Source organism: Ursus americanus, chromosome 8, assembly GCF_024610735.1.
Source record: "Ursus americanus isolate L20-20 chromosome 8, mUrsAme1.1.p, whole genome shotgun sequence".
In the NCBI taxonomy this organism is placed as follows: Eukaryota; Metazoa; Chordata; class Mammalia; order Carnivora; family Ursidae; genus Ursus; species Ursus americanus.
The window spans coordinates 78,308,172-78,320,529 of record NC_142134.1 but is presented as its reverse complement, the minus strand read 5'-3'; the positions used below and the strand labels follow the sequence as shown (position 1 = coordinate 78,320,529).

The 12,358-nt window shown below is 47.6% G+C and overlaps 1 protein-coding gene across 11 annotated transcripts in view; it reads left to right on the top strand.

Annotated features, from left to right (window-relative positions):
* Nucleotides 1-12,358, top strand: part of EVC2 (EvC ciliary complex subunit 2) — a 140,878-nt gene that overhangs the window by 112,274 nt on the left and 16,246 nt on the right. For 5 of the 11 annotated variants that reach the window (XM_087864280.1, XM_087864282.1, XM_087864279.1 and 2 more), the window contains 3 exons: nt 1,084-1,280; nt 3,962-4,063; nt 5,858-10,887. In XM_087864280.1, coding sequence (XP_087720406.1) covers nt 1,084-1,280; nt 3,962-4,063; nt 5,858-6,128 — 570 coding nt within the window. In that variant the 3' untranslated portion in view covers nt 6,129-10,887. The other 6 variants (XM_045771465.2, XM_087864283.1, XM_045771463.2 and 3 more) reach the window with 6 other exon arrangements.

The window sequence follows — 12,358 nt, the reverse complement described above, 5'->3', positions numbered from 1 at the left end:
GTTGTTCTGAGCTGCTGTCTGTGTCTCGCCAGTGTGGGACAGTTCCACAGGCGGCAGCTCGTTCTGTCCTCATGGAAGCCTCTGCCATAGGTGTTACAGTTACTCCACTTTACAAATAAGAAAGCTGAGCACAGAAGAAAGAAGGGTGTAGCCCCAGGACACATAGTGTCCTTTCGGTGCAGTGGGGCAGAGCCAACCCAGGCTTTCCAGAGTGCAGAACCCATACTCTCTCTCTCTCTCTCTTAACCTCTTATTTTGAAACACTTTAGATTTCCAGGAAGTTACAAAGCTAGTATAGAGAGTTCTGGTACCCCCACGCCATGTTTCACTCAGTCCCCCCCCCTCCCCCATGGTTGTATCTTGCAAAGCTCTAGCACCATATGAGTGTATGACATTGGTTACAAAATGTGTCTCTGGTTCTCTATCAGTTCAGCACATGTAGATTTCATGTAACCAGCACCGCAAGCAAGATACAGAACTATGCCATTGGCACAAAGACCTGCCTTGCACCCCCCCCTTTACAGGTGCACCCAGACCTCTCCCCTCCCTGACCCCCGGCAACCACCATGCTCTTCTCCATGTCCACATCTTGTCAGTTCTGGAAAGAAAGATACACGAACTCTGAGAGGGTGTCGCCTGTGGGGACAGGCTCTTTTCTCGCGGCATCCATCCACATGTGCCTGTAGCCTAGCTTCCTCAACCATCTGCTGGTCTGGGGACATTCCAGTTGTTTGTTGAGCTGTGCTGTTCCCTCTGAACCATATTGCCTCACGGTGCTCAGGGCAGGAGAGGAAAAGCCTCACCAGCTGGCCCTGCCGCTGGCCCGGGGTGCGGTTCTGGTGCGTGAGTTGAGAGCAGTTGGGAGGATGGATGAAAGTTTTGGACACATCGTGGTGAGCCAGGGTTGCAGACCACACAGATTTTTCTTGACAGCTCTGCAAATTTGGGGACATGTTTTCAAAACCAAGCTGCTAAAATGTTTATCTCCGCGGGACAGAACATCCTAAGACTATCGTCCGTTAAAGCGTGTTGTTCATCAGGACCAGAGCAGTGAGGTCACGAGCTTCCCGTCAATCCCCCTAGGAGCTGAGACTGGCGTCATACCTGTCCAGGCTGGCGATGGTGCCAGGGGGCACGCTGCGCCGGCTCCTGAGCGTGGCTCTGCCCACGGCCTCGCAGTCCGAGCTGCTGGCTGCGCTGGATCCGGGCAGCCAGAAGCATCCAGAGCACACGGTGGAGAATGACGGTGGCGGGGAGCAGGCCGACCTGGGCAGGAGGAGGTGAGTGCGGCATCCGGGCTGCTTTTGGAAAACAGTGGGGTGACATTCCATGAAGGGAACACACGGAGGGAGGAAGCAGGGCGCCCGCAGGCCGGGGCACACACACCCTCCCTGGTCGGCACTTCATTGCTCGGGGAACCAAGGACAGCCAGACAGGTGGCCAGGAACCCTTTTGAAGTCATGGGAGGCCTGAGTATTTTGTTCAGACTTTTATCTTCGTCACCTATTTATTTTTCAAGTAGAATCTTAAGAAAAGATTCCCCTGCTGCAAATGCCACACACACAGGTTAAAGAAAGTGTAAAAAATACATACAAGGAAAACGAAGAAAAAGAAATGCCCTGGTTCTACTATCTGGAGAAAATGGCTGGGAGCATTTTCTTACAATTCTTCCAGAATGTGTTTCCTTGCTGGCTTTATGGGTGTGTTTGGTGTGTGCGTGTGAGTGTGTGAGTGCATAAAATTCGTACGAGTATCTCTGCGTGTGTAGCAACCCCAGCATACACAACCTTGCATCCTGCTCCTCAGAACCTTACAGCACAGGGAGTTTGCTCGTTTCCTTCTGACTCTCGTCCATGTGCGGACATCGTTCTGTGCAATAGTTATCACACCATTTAGAGTGTATTCTCTGCTGTTTTATTAATTTAAAATTCACACATGGCAGTTATTGCAACCCCTTCACGGGTTGTTAAGAGCTGTGCAATGTTCCACGGAGGTGTGTAGCATAGTGGGTGCAGCTGTTGCCCTCTGACCCGACGTTGGGTTTGGATTCGTTTTTCCCTCAATTATGGACAACGCTGCGGACATACTTCGCTTTAGGAGCGGGTTTCAGGCGTTAATTTGGTCATCCGAGGCTCTTTATAAGGAAAGGCAGGAAGCAGGGCTGTGGAGTGAGGGGTGTGGGAGCAGCAGCAGGGCCACTTGAGAATAGAGTTTGTGGGGGACGAGGGAGCAAGAAAAGCCACAACCACACCGGAAAAGAGTGTTGAACGCCAGGCATTTTCCTGAGAAAGGAGGCGGTGCCCTTTTATCAGAGTCATAAGGGGTCCGTGACTCAAAAAGGTAAGGAGCACTGCTAACGGCAAAGAGTAGGGTGGGGTGAGAGGCAGGGTGGGACTGTGGGAACAATAGCTGTGGGGTAGGGGTGGGAGTCCACAGGGGCTAAAGGAGTCCTCTCAGCGCGGTGGGACCCTGCAGTTGGGGCCTGAATGTGGGCGTGGCCCTAGGGCTGGTCAGAGGGCTGGGCATGGGCGTGGTCAGGCGTGGGTGGGTGCAGTCGGCATGAATATAAGCAGGGTCAGGACTGGGTAGGTGCTGTCAGAGGGCTGGGCGTGGGCGTGGTCAGAAGGCTGGGTTACTGGGTGTGGGTGTGGTCAAAGCTGGGTGTGGGCGTGGTCAGAGGGTTGTATTGGCTCTTTTCAGAGGGCTGGGTGTGGGCAGGGTCACAGAGCTGTATGCCACAGGGTGGTTTCTCTGGGTGCATAGCCAGTGAGGGACACGCAGATATTGGAGGTGACCCTGAGGCAGGAATGTGGCCACCCATGAGTACCTTGTTCACTGGGCTGTGCCTTCAGCCAGCTCAGTTGGGGAGGCTGGTGAGCAGAGACTGCTGATGGACAAGGCATGAGTGTGGAGCATGCGTGTGCCATTTCTTTGCCTGGCCTCATGGCCAACTGGACTGGATCAATTCTGGAGCTCTAGGCCACTTGCCACAGTCTCTGAGGGCAAGGCTGTCACCACTCCTGTGTCCCAAACACCTGGTGCCTGGTCACAAGTTCAGGGTCTAGGGTTTCAGGCAACAAAATCTGACTGACTAATCTCAGCAGGGAAGGGTGTGTGAAGGACCTGTCAGAACCCCAGGAGAGCGGGACGCCCAGGTCCTGGGACGGGCAGGACCAGGAGAGTACAAAAGACATGTGCTCTGGGATGCTGCCCTCAGAGGACCTTTTTCTCCACCCAAGAGTTCGCCTTCTGGGAGAGTGAGCCTGACTCAGCCTGGGAGAGAGGCCGTCTCCACCACCAGCCAGGCAGTGTGAACCAGCTTGACCAGAGCAGAGGACAGACAGGACTCCGGGTTCCACACTGTCCTTTACTGAACGGATATGAGCCCAAGGCTCGCGAACGTCTCCCTCCTCCCGCTCTCCTGCATGACTCTGCAGTGTCCCTTCCCCTGCGGCCGAGAGTCACAATCCTTCATGTAGCCTGAGAGTTCCCGGGCCAGCCCACCTTCCAAGCTTCCACTGTGCTATTTCAACTTTCTTAATATATTATAAAACACTCCTGAGCTCCTACCGTGTCCACTGTTGTAGGGACTAGTGAATGCGGGAGAGTAAGGGGCGTGGTGGGCACTCTGTAAGTCAGCACATAGATCGGGTTCCTCCACACATGTGTCCTCCCTCTGGGGGGGTGCAAGACTCACCTCGAGTGTCCCCGCCTCTAGGCAGCCTTCTGCCGTGTGACTGATGTCACCCGTTACCTGGCTCTGACCCCTAGACTGGGAGCCCCTTGGGAGCAGAGATTGTGTCTTGACCAGGGAAGGTGCTCGATCAGTGTGCTTCCAATGGGAGACAGACCATGAAAACGAGCTCTCCCTGTCAGCCCAAGGTCATGTTGAAGGGTGGAGTGCCATCGTGCTTTTCAGGAAAGTCTATTCTAGGAAATAGTAAGACCCTCCCTTCTTCAGGAAGCACCAGGGCTGGTGGCAAGCCCTGGAGAGCCGACTGCGAGGAGAGCTGATAAGCAGAGGACTGGAGAAGATGCTCTGGGCCCGCGAGAGGAAGGAGAGGTAACACTGGACACCTGCTCAGGTGGGGCGGGCGGAGGTCAGCCTGGCTGCCCGTGAGTGGGACAGGAGATGAGGGGCCCAGGAACCTGGGGGAGGGTGACTGCCACCATACCCACATTCTTTCCCGAAAGACCACAATCTTTGCTCACAGTGGAGTTTAGGAGCTGAAGATATGCTTCTCGCTATCAGTGGGAGAATGTTCTCTTATCATTAGTTACCACTTTAGTGTATTTATTTTAACTAGTGGCTGTTTTCAAATGGGATGTCGTTAGAGGGAGAGTAAATCCCTATTGCAATTTGGAGTGTACAGTTTACGAAGCCCTTTGCCGCCTACTGCACTGAGCCTCCCAGCCTTCCAGAAAGTGGGGATGGTAACGCTGGAGCTCAGGGAAGTCAGAGAAAGAGGCACCAAGCCTGCAACTGGGAAACGGTGGCCATGGGACCTGGGACCATCCGACTACCACTTTCTTTCCCTAGACTTCCAGGCCAGTGACCTTTCTATTCCGTCAAGCACCTTTCTCTTTTAGCTGTGGTTTCCGCACACCTGGAGGTCAGAGGAAAGTTAGGGGCAGGGTGGTTTTAGATTGCTACAGTTGCCAAGTGCGTCCAGTGTTTCCCACTAGGAAAGCTTTGGAGAAAGAGTGACGTCAAGTAGGTTCATAACAGGGTAGAAAGTGATCCTGCGGCCCAGTGCGTGCTCTGGAAACAGTCGATGTCCGAGAGAAGCATGCAACCTGAGTCCTGCCCCTTCCAGTTTTTCAGCTACGGTAAAGGTGTTGAGGCCAAGCTTCATGAATTGTTTGTGTTAACAATTCTGGAGCCATTGATAGTAGTCTGGATGTCAGAATTTAGTCCTAAAGCAATTAGATCTGGATTTTGAGCCCAAACCAAGCAACTAAAGTTCGAGCTGTAAAAATGTGAAGTCCTCCACGAAGGAGCAGAAGTCAGTTCCTCCAGACTGGGATGGGGGCGAAGGCACTCCCAGGCTACACTCTTGTGAGCGGAGCAAGTACAGATCAGGAGCGGTACTGGTCCCACTCCCCTGGCTCACTCTGCTAGCCTTTGCCCTGCCTGGAGGCACGTGGAGCTCTGGCAGGAAGATGAGAGACCGAATCACACAGAGCTGGGTTGGAATCCTTGCTCAGATTCACACGAGCTGCGAGGACAGGAAGCAGTGGAGCCTCGTCTGCCACATCTGACCCAGCTGTGCTCGGACACAGAGAGCACTGTGGCTTTGGCTGGTATAGGCCTCTTAGAAGGAGTCCTGGCCATTACCAAGAGCATCCAGGGATTTAGGGACTGGACCACAGGATTCCAGCAATCCTTTTATGGGACATCCCCAGTGTCACTCTTCTGTTTCAAACGCAGTTGGCCTGACTTCTAACTCTTGCTTTGAGGTCAGATCTCATCAGCCTGCTTTTGGTATGAGCCTCACGGGCAATGACGTCCTGGTAAACGTTGAGCCATTGACTGGTGGGGAGAGAGACAGAGACAGATGCTCTGATTTGTAGTATTTCCCAGTTTCCGTGGTGTACGTACTCTGACCAGGGCCGATTTCAAGCTAACAACATGATGACAAGAGGCTTGCAAGAGTTGTCTGTAGACGCCACTTGCTGTAGGCTTCAGCTCATTTCAGGGGCCGTCTGATGACCACAGGGGAAAAGTCTCTCATTAAAATGACACCTGATTGAGGACCTCAGGACCCAAAGTGGGTTCTCCCGGAGAACTCCACCAGGACACTCAGGAGGGTCAGTTGCCAAAAATGTCAAATCTGATCTTCTGTTCTTTCTTTAGTATATTAAAGAAGACATGTCCCCCTCTCAGAGAGAGGGTGGTAATGCCTGGAAAAGGCAGCTGGCCACACCTGTCCCTGGAGTCCATCGGAGAACCGGCTGCTGTGCCCATTGTAGGGGCGGAGACCATTGATTTATTACACACAGGAGAGAAGCTCTTTATATTCAGAAATCCAAAGGAGCCAGAGATCTCATTGCATGCTCCTCCCAGGAGAAAGAAGAAGAACTTTCTGAATGCCAAAAAGGCCACTTGGGCCTTGGGCATGGACTAGTCCCAAGGAAGGCTCCAAGGAGTCTGAAGACAGATTTTTCTTTTTCTCCTGCCCACTCGTGTGTGTGTGTTTATAGGGTACAACTCATAGCTATAAGTCGCACATGCGGAAGACGCAGACACCCCCAACACCCACGACGTTCAAGGACTCCGTTTAATCTGGTGTCATGAATTTCCAGAGGGTCTATTCTCTTTGGCATCACGAGGTACGTGCTGAGACACAGGGGCAGCCTTGAATCCTTGTTGCCTTCAGTTTCACCTCTGTAAGGGTCTGAGGGAGACCCTAGCCTCCAGTTTGTACCTCTGCAACTTCTGGGGGCACATGGGCTGTGTGTCCAAGCGAGGCTCTTTGTTCCAGCATTTTGTGTGTGAGCTACTCTGTTTTTCTCAATGGAACTTTCGAAAATAAATGCATTTAACACAAAGCTCTTCTCGGTGGCACTTGGTTTTGCTTTATGTAGGAACCCTTTATTTTCCTTACTTCTTGTGTTTTGGCTCACGTTGTTGTGTTCCACAGAGATTTGCCCTCTGTCATTCTAGTGGCCAGAAAATGTGCCAGCCACTGGGGTATATGGTCTCTGACTCAAATTAGAGTTATTTCCCCCTTTCATAAATGAGGAAATCCAAAGGCTTAAGAAGATGAGGTGATGTATAAAGATCACAGAGCCAGTAAGTAGCAGAATCAGGGTTCATACTCTTTAAAAAAAATTATTTACTTATTTGAGAGAGAGAGAAAGCACAAGCAGGGGGAGCGGCAGAGGGAGAAGGGAAGCAGACTCCCCACTGAGCAGGGAGCCTTACATGGGGCTCCATCCCAGGGTCCTGGGATCACTACCTGAGCTGAAGGCAGATGCTTAACCGACTGAGCCACCCAGGTGCCCCCAGGGTTCATAGTCTTTATGGTCCCAAACCCTCGCCCTTTCTCCCAGACTCGATCAGTGGGCACATTTGCCAACAAACAAACTGCACACAGGCCCTTGTGTTTCACAGAGTGCTTTTATCTGCTCTGACCCTTTCCACTTCCATAGCAGTGGTTGAGCCAATGATGTCTCGTTGAGGCTGGACTGGATCATTGCATGAGCTTTCTAAGAGCCAGGCAAAGAATACCATTGCAGAGAGGGTAGGAAATGATTGAGAAGGGCATCCTGTCACCAGCAAGGGGAAGACAAGGGATCAGATGAAGCATCTGCTGCCTGAGAGTCACTGCTGGACCCTTCCAGCTACTTTAACCCACTTCCAGTCCTCACTAATACCCCAGCAAGGTGGGCATCACTACTCCCATTGTACAGCCAAGAAAGCTGAGACTCAGAGAGTATAAGTAACTTGCCCGGGATCACACCACCTACAAGGGAGAGATATGGTTTTGAAGCCAGATCTCCTAACTTTCAAACCATTATCTGCCATGAGACATTTTGTTTGTTGATGACTAGAAGGCCAAGTCTTCTTTGTACTTTCCAACCAGCACACATGCAGTGTGGTGAACAGGGACCTTTGCTGGGGGTCATACTTCTTCCATCACGAGCTGACACGTGGCCATGTCACGACATTAATGGATACGCAGGAGCAGGCAGGTCAAGTGTAAGAGAGAAGAATTGATGCAGCCAGCTTTCCCATCAGAAGATCCCGTGAGCGGAGCAAGGATAAGAGCAGTGATTTTCACACATAGAGTAGTGGAGTAGAAAATGCATGGTCTTTGGTGTAAGATGACTTGAGTTCATCCCGCCCCACCACTTGTGAGCTGTGTGTCCCTGGACAAGCACCTGACCTTTCTGAGCCTTATGTTCATCACCAACAAAATGGTGATAAAAGTTCCTTGGTGTGAGGATTAGATGAACTGGATCTGTAAAGCGCTTATTGGTGGTGTGGACCTGTCCCATCTGTGTCCTTTTCTACCTCTTGAAGGTGACCCATCTGCCCTTCTAATAATTTCCTGCTTCTACAGGGCTCTGCTAGAATCATGCATGCTTGAAAGTAGATTGCACATAAGGATCTCAGAAAATAGCTCAAAATTATGGGCTGGAGGCTGATTGAAGAGGCTCTTAGCAACAACAGGAGGTGCCCAAGCTGTTTAAAATACGGCATTTCAACCTAATAATAACTCCCTATGTTAATAGACAGAGAAATACTAACTATTGATTTACTTTCTCTACTACACGACAAACGTGAAGACCAGGGGAAGCCTGTGCTTCTGCAGTCAGGTAGTTAGATTTGAATCCTGCCTGGACAACTTTGGAACAAGTCACTGTACCACTGTGAACCTCAGCCTCCTCATCTGTCAGTCAGGGATCCTAACACCTACCTTAGAATAAAGAGGTGTCATAAAGAATGGAGATACTGCCTATTATGTCCATAGTGTCCAGTAAAATACTGGTGTACAGTAAATGTAGCTTATTTGTTATATTATATTTTTACACATTCACATAAATGAGCTTGGTGGCTTGTATCATTCCTGTTGACACTCCAGGTGAACACAGTGACCCTTCTAGAAGGGGCTGTTCCTACCACAACACATGGAAGCCTACTTATGAGAGAGAAGCTCCAGGGAACTTGGATTGAGAGGACTTCAGTTCAAGTTTGAGCTCTGTTACTTATACACTGTATGAAATTAAGAAAACAGCTAAACTTCTCTGAAGCTCAGCTTCCTGTGGATTCTGTCTTCTATGATGAATTCAGTCTGATTGAATTGACAGACACAAAAATAAATAATTTTTAAATTCAAGGGATAAAAATAGATATATGAAAAATCATGCTGTAGGATTTGGGATTGAGAGCCAACCCGACTGGGGAGATTTGGGAACAGTTTTATGTTTATGACCCCAAATCTTTATCTCCAGATTAGACTGTTTCTCAGGCTCCAGATGCTTATGTCTACAGATTGCTGGACATCTCCTCCTGGACAGAGGCCTCAGCCTCAGCATGTCCATCCCCAAACTCATCAGCTTCCTAGAAAACCCATTCCACCATGGATGTCCCCTCTCTTGAGTGGACGGTACCAAGCCAGAAATTTACAAGTCATCCTAGACATCTTCCTGTTTCTCAGCCCCCAAATATGATGGCAAAATCTTTCTGATTGTATTATTGCATTAGCCTTGACATCTATGCCCTCCTCTGCCCCTTCACTCCTGCCCAGGCCAGCGTATCACCACCTCTCTCCTGGTTGGTGCCAACAGCCTCCTTCCTTCCAGGCTGGCCCCAGCCTCTTTGCTCCATGGTAGCCTTGTCTAAGTTACTCCCTTGCTGAAAGACCTCCAAAGACTCTCCATTTCTTCTAAGACCTCCATGCATTGTCCTCTGATTACCTTCCTAGCTGGTCTGTAGGGGAAGCCCTGCTTTCCAAAGAGCCACTGAGTGACAATAAGATGCGACGGATAAGGTGGATCTGGGTTTGCTTCTCAGATCTGCCATTTACTGGGTAGCCCAAGAAAAGTCACCAATCTTCTGTGAATTTCTGTTTCCTCTCCTATTTTATAGAATTAATGAAGTGATACCTAAAATGTGCCTGGCACAGGGAACACACGATAAATGTTAGGTATTATTATTGTTGTAGAAAGTTTATAAACAGAGGAGCACCATTATTTGGTTTGCTTTGGAAAGGTAAGGCTAAAGGCCTTGTGGAGGATGGGCCAGAGGTAGAAACAGTAGGCTTCTCATTGACCCATTCTCCAACACGCAGCTACAGGCAGGGACTGAGGAGAGCCAATCCTGTTACAGCTTTTTGTGCACCCTTGCTTCTCTGGCCTTCGTTCACCAACGCCAAAAGCAATGGCAACCAGCACACCACCAATAACCACAAGAGCAACTGTTATTGTTGAGTTTACCTTCATTTGGGTAGTGTGTTCAGGGGAAGGGGTTTCCTCCCCCAGCCCCAGGAAATGACTCATCACTGGCTCCCCACAGACTGTGAATTCAGCAATCTCTGAATTCTCACTGGGATGTTTGGACCATTATATTTAATGCATTTGTTGATACTGTTGTGATTTTGTTTCAGTCTACCAAGTTGCTATTTCATTTTTCTTTCTTTGATCTGTTATTTACTGTCTTTTCTTCCATTCCTGCCTCCTTAAGCACTGAGTCTCTTTTATGATTCAGTTTTATCTTCTCTATTGAATTACCATAGCTCCCCTTTTAGAGTTGTTCTAGGGTTCACCCTATGTATCTTTTACTAATCATTTTCTACCTTCAAATAGTATTATGTGCTTTCACATATAGTATAAGAATCTTACACTGTATACTTCCAGTTCCCTTTTCCATCCTTTCTGCTGTTGTGTGCCACATTTTGTTTCTATTTGTGTTAAACTCCCACATACACTGATATTATTTTACTTTTTAGAAGCAGTTATCTTTTAAAGAGATTTAAAATGAGAAAACTGTATTTTATGTGCATGCAAATATTTACAACTTCTGGTGCTTTTAAAAAAAATGTAGATCCATGTTTCTGTCTTGTCTCATTTTCCTTGTACATAATGTCTGTAGTATTTCTTCTAGGGCAAGTTTGCTGGTGATGAATTTTCTCATCCTTTATGTCAAAAGTCTCTTTATTGCCTTCATTTTTGAAAGATATTTTTACTGAGTATAGAATTCTAGGTTTGCAGCATTTTACATTTTCTCACTACTTTAAAGATGTCACTCTGTCTTCTGGGTTGCTTTGTTTCTGACAATTTGTGTGTTGTATTGGTTTAATGTTCCTCCCCATATATCAGTATTTTTTTCCTCTGCCTGTTTGAAAATTTTTTTATAAGAAGAGCAGCTTTTTTTTTTTTTTAACTCAGAGTTTTGTAGTAATTCGACTATGGTTACCCTTGTGTGGTTTTCTGCTTGGGGTTTGCTGGATTTGGGGGGATTTGTATAGTTTTCATCCAATATCAGAAAAGTTTTGGTCTTTGTGTCTTTAAATAATTTTTTTGTTCTACTTCCTTCTCCTCTTCTTTGGCAACTCTGATGACACATATTAATCTGCCTGATGTTGTCCCAGAGGTCACAGAGGCTCTATTCATTTTTTCACTCAGGGATATCAACATTACTTTCAGTCATCATGTCTCTTTAAGCTCCCCTTGGCTGTGACAGTTCCTCAGATTTTCCTTATTTTTGATGACCTTGACAGTTTTGTGGAGCTCTGGTCTGGTATTTTGTAGAGTTTTTCTCTGTTGGAATTTTTCTGATGTTCTTCTCATGATTTGACTGGGGTTATGGGTCTTTGAGAGGAAGACTACAGTGGGAAAGTACCATTTCATCCCATCATATCAAGGAGAGATACCATCTGCTTGACTTAACACTGTTAATGTGCCCTTGATCACCTGGATGAGGTGTGTTTGTCAGGATTCTCCACTGTATGGTTACTGTTCTGCCCCCTTTGGAAGAAAGTCACTATGCACAGACCACACTTAAGGGGTGGACAGCTGTGCTCTTGGAAGATGGCGGTGTTTATATAAATTATTTTGAATTCTTGTGTGTGGGAGATTTGTCTCTTCTCCCCCACTTGTTTCTTTGAATATGTATTAATATCAATACGGACTCATTTATTTTATACTTGGAGCTATAATCCATTGCTACTTTATTTTATTGCTCAAATTGTTCCAGCTTTGGCCACTGGGAACTATTTCAGTTGGTTTTTGGGTCCCTTTGACATACCCCCATCATTGTGGGTTTGTTTGTTTGCTTGCTTGTTTGTTTTAGAGCAGATTCTGTTTAGAGCCAAAATCCTTTTCTGGCACTACAAGATTCTCCTGGCTTATCTTGGAAACTGCTTGGCCCAGTCTTAGAATTTGCCATTTCTCTAAGGAGCCCTAGTTCCTTTTATTGGTATGAGAAATTACTTGCCCCTGGAGAACTGATTACAGATGATTTTCTTTTCTTTTCTTTTCTTTGTGCTTTTTGGTAGCTTCCAAATTTGTTAAAATGAATGTCTATTGTCTCTGTAATCAGAAAAAGTACAAAAATGATATCTAAAATCAGAGTCAGGATAAAGAAAATAGTTTCCGTAATTTGCCTTCTAATCATCTTCCTGGTTTAGGAGTATCTAAGACCCACTTCACATAACAATCATAAATCATAAAATTAACTCTTCTTACCAATTCTTGCACTGTGAACTGAATAGGGAGATTTGAGTGATCTGCAGACAATCCTAGTTTCTGAGATCGAGTTCTGCTGCATATAACAGAAAAACCCAGATATTAGTGATTTAAATAAAATAGGAGTTTAATTTTCTCTCATGTAACATGTAATCTGAAGTGG